The 3991-nt window shown below is 38.7% G+C and overlaps 1 protein-coding gene across 1 annotated transcript in view; it reads left to right on the forward strand.

Moving 5' to 3' along the window:
• The window catches only part of CEP170 (centrosomal protein 170kDa), a 140416-nt gene that overhangs the window by 11261 nt on the left and 125164 nt on the right, over nt 1-3991 (forward strand). Inside the window, exon 2 of the mRNA XM_006898078.1 lies at nt 2630-2719. Coding sequence (XP_006898140.1) covers nt 2630-2719 — 90 coding nt within the window. The remainder of the gene's footprint in view (nt 1-2629; nt 2720-3991) is intronic.

Consider the following 3991-nt stretch of genomic DNA (forward strand, 5'->3'; position numbering starts at 1 on the left):
TCTCTTATCAGACATGCCATTACCAAATATTTTTTCCTCTATAAATTCTAGATATAAGTCTCTTATCAGACATGCCATTACCAAATATTTTTTCCCCAGTGTGTGGGTTTGTTTTTTACTCTGTTGGGGAAGGTTTTGGATGTGCATAGGGATTTGATTCTTAGAAGGTCCCATTCATCTATTTTATCTTCTCCTTACTGTAGGTGTTTCAGGATGCTGAGAAGACTGTAAATGCAGAGGATTAGGGCTTCTAAAGTTCTTCCAAACTTTTCTCTAATGAAGTTTATAGTCGTTGGTTTTAGTCCTAAGCCCTTGATCTACTTTGAATTGGTTTCTGTGTATGAAGTGAGGTGTGCATCTTGCTTGAGTTTTCTGCAGTTAGCTTTCTAATTTTGCCAACACAATTTGTTAAAAAGGCTGTCATTTCCCGACTTAACTGATTTCATCTCCTTATCAAAAATCAGTTGTCCATAGGTAGATGGGCTGATTTCTGGGTTCTCTATTCTATTCCATTGATCTATGTGTCTGTCATTGCTACCAGTACCATGCTGTCTGGACCACCATGACAGTGTAGTAGGATTTAAAATCAGGGAGAGAGATGCCTCCTACCTTGTTTCTCTCTTTAAGGAGTGCTTTGCTTATTCGGGGCCTCTTCCCATTCTAAATGAAATTGGAGATTGCCTAGTGAAAGGTTAAACAGTAAATTATGTTTCTATTTGATAATATTTGTGTGTGTGTGTGTGTGTGTGTGTGTGTGTGTGTGTGTGTGTGTGTGTATTTACTATGGAATTAGATTCAGCTGGTTTAGTAGGAGATTCCCCCTCCTTCTCCTGGAGGGCATCTGGTGGATTTGAATTTTCCACCTTCAGGATTGCGGTGGAGCTTCTTACCACTAGGCCACCAGAGGCTTCCTATTTGATAATTTCTATACATGTTCTTCTTCAGTGTCATACCTATTTTAAAATGTCTGCTTGTTTCATTTCTAGTACTCTAGTTTCCCTGTTTTTATGTCTTTAGAATAATATTTTTTTTTTCTTTCTATTATACATGGTCTTTTGAGTAGAGCACAATGTTGGGGCTAATAATCCTTAACTTGTGTGTTACTTTGCTCTTTCTTTACAGTTTCTGTTAAGATTTTCAGCATTGTAAAAAGAAACTCTATTTTAAAAAACAAGTCAATGCACAAAGCATAAAATAAGAATTAATATGCTATTGTATATAACAATACATAGGGTTTTTGGAGGCCTGCTATTTCAGAAGTGGATAGCCGGCCAGTCCTTCTTCCTAGTCTGTCTTAATCTGAATGTTCATATTTAGAGAAGTATCAGACAGACCAGCATTTTACAGAAAAAGTTAAAGATATATCCCCTATTGTGGAGTTAACCATTAGTATCAGTGTTGTCCCTGCCTTCGGCATGCATGTCTTTACCCACTTATTTCCCTGCTCCACCATCCACCAGGATACCCATCCACTTCTACCCAATCCCTTCAGCCTCTGTCTCCCATTGTCCAGCCCTTGTTCTGATAGCTTATATCTGAAACTTCCTTGATCCTGTGATTCCAAACACGTCAGTTGCTGATAGTTTCTTATTCTGTGACCAGTGACTCTTAAGTTTAGTGGTAATGTTTCCCCAGTGAAGGTGATGTGTCCTGTAGATAGGTTTTTCTTGTCCTGAGGGCCACAGGCATCAGGATGGATGGTGAAGAGATTGAGATTGTTCACAGCTTTAGTTTGCTTGGCTCCACAGTCAACACTCTTGGCACCAGTAGCCAGGAAATTAAAAGACGTATTGCCATGGGAAACTCTGTTGTAAGGGACCTCTCCAAAGTACTGATGAGCAGTGCTGTCTCTCTGGAGACTAAGGTGTGTCTGATATAGGCCATGATCTTTGCTATCGCTTGTTATGTATCAGAGAATTGGACAGTGACTGAGGAGGATAGAAGGAGAATTGATGCCTTTGAGCTGTGGTGCTGGAGAAGAGTATTTAGGGTACCATGGACTGCTGCAAAAACAAACAGATTCATCCTGGAAAGGGTCAAACCAGGAGGCTCCTTGGTGGCAAGGACTCTGAGGCTCCGTCTAACATACTTTGGTCATGTTGTAAGGAGGGACCAGTCCTTGGAGAGGGACATCATGCGTGGGCGGGTGGAGGGACAGCACAGGAGGGGAAGGCCCTCTATGAGGTGAATTGATTCAGTGACTGGGGTTATTGGAATGGGAGTGTCAGAGACAGTGCGATTGGCACAGGAGAGACAGAGTTTAGGGCTGTTGTACATAGGGTCGCTATGAGTCACAAGTGACTGGATGGCACATAACGGCAACAACAATAGTATCTAACAGATTAAAATAGAAATTGTTATTTGACAGATTTCTATAAAGTCAGCTGATTTAAATCTTAAGGGTAGGATATATTAATTTACTTAAAAGGAATAACTTAAAACTTTGTCATCTTTCTTTGAGAAGTAATGTCATGCTTTTATTGCATATCACAACTTAAACTTCATTTAGTTTATGTTTATTTCAGATTTTTCTATATTTACACTATTCTGTAAATATTGGATTTCTAATAAGAACTCTTTGTATTTGGTTTTCTAGTCTATAGTTACTAATCTAAAAATATCTTTTTAGTCTCGTAGTGTGGATAAGCAACATGCTGTAATCAATTATGATGCCTCTGCAGATGAGCACTTGGTGAAAGATTTGGGCAGCCTAAATGGGGTAAGTGAAGACTTTATTTTTTTATTGTAGGTGAGCATTTTCTTAATAAACATGAAAACCACATTGTATTCCTTACTTGTGTTATGTTTTGTTTTTGAGCCCTGGGGGCCTAGTCTTTAGAGAGCTGTGCTGCTAACCCAAAGACTACCATTCTCTGGTAGTTTGAATCTCCTCAGCAGCAAGATGAGCGTCTCTTTCCCTTACACCTTGCATGCTCACTAGATACTTAGCCCTTGCTGCTGTTAGGTACTCTCAAGTTTGAGCCGACCCATAGCAGACCCTCCAGTGGGTTTTCAGAGGCAGTAAGTCACATGGCAGGAGACTGCCCATCTTTTTCTCATGGAGCAGCTCGTGAATTCAAACCCCTTGCCTTTGTGTTATCAGTGTAACCACTTATCTCTAGGCTACCAGAGTTCCCCACCAAGCACTTAGGAGACCATTTATGAGGAATATGACTAACTCATGTCCCCAGGAAAGTGGAGACGCAGTAAATTCCTGCATGAATTTGGGATGAGGTTTACTGCAAATATTTGTATTGATTAAGTACCCCTTGAAGGAAATGAAACAAAATTTGGCCTAAAATAGGACTTAAATTTATATATAGAAAAACAGCAGAAGCCATAACAGTAGAATGTTAAGTACGCTTTGGAGACAGAAAAGTATGATTTAATTTTAGAAAATAGAGATGGAAAGGTAGTCTGTAGCCAGATGGAAGAATCTTCTTCTGAAGTAGGAGGAAAAGAAGTGAAATGTCTCTTTTCTTTAACAGGAAATAAATATTAAGACTTATTATTGTTTCTTTGGGTCCCTCCTTTGAAACTACTTCTATTTTTTTTTTTTTTCAAATTTTGTTTCTCCACATTGAATGAATGTTACAGCCATAGAGAGTAAGAGAGTGCTGAAGTATTGACTGTATGCTCTTTTTTTAATTGAATGATTTTTTTAACGTAACGTATATATTTTTTACAACATATTCTTTCTATTTAACTTTTCTCCATTCATTCATTGCTGCATTTTTTCCTCCCTGCCCACCCTCTTCCCCAAGTTCGTTTTTCTCTTTGAAAAGAAAAAAAAATTTATTATTATATAATTCTCTTTCCCACTCCCAAGGCCATAGTCCACTTTACTGTGCATTTCTCTTTCTGGATTCTTGACATGGAAATAATACCTAATCCTATATCCCTTTTGACCGTTTACACTTTTCCTGAATGATATCTTTGACATCCTCCCACAACTCATCTGGTCTTCGCTCATTAGTGTTCAAGGCCTCAA

Source organism: Elephantulus edwardii, unplaced genomic scaffold (assembly GCF_000299155.1).
Source record: "Elephantulus edwardii isolate Elephantulus edwardi_28Jun2011 unplaced genomic scaffold, EleEdw1.0 scaffold00219, whole genome shotgun sequence".
Classification (NCBI taxonomy): domain Eukaryota; kingdom Metazoa; phylum Chordata; class Mammalia; order Macroscelidea; family Macroscelididae; genus Elephantulus; species Elephantulus edwardii.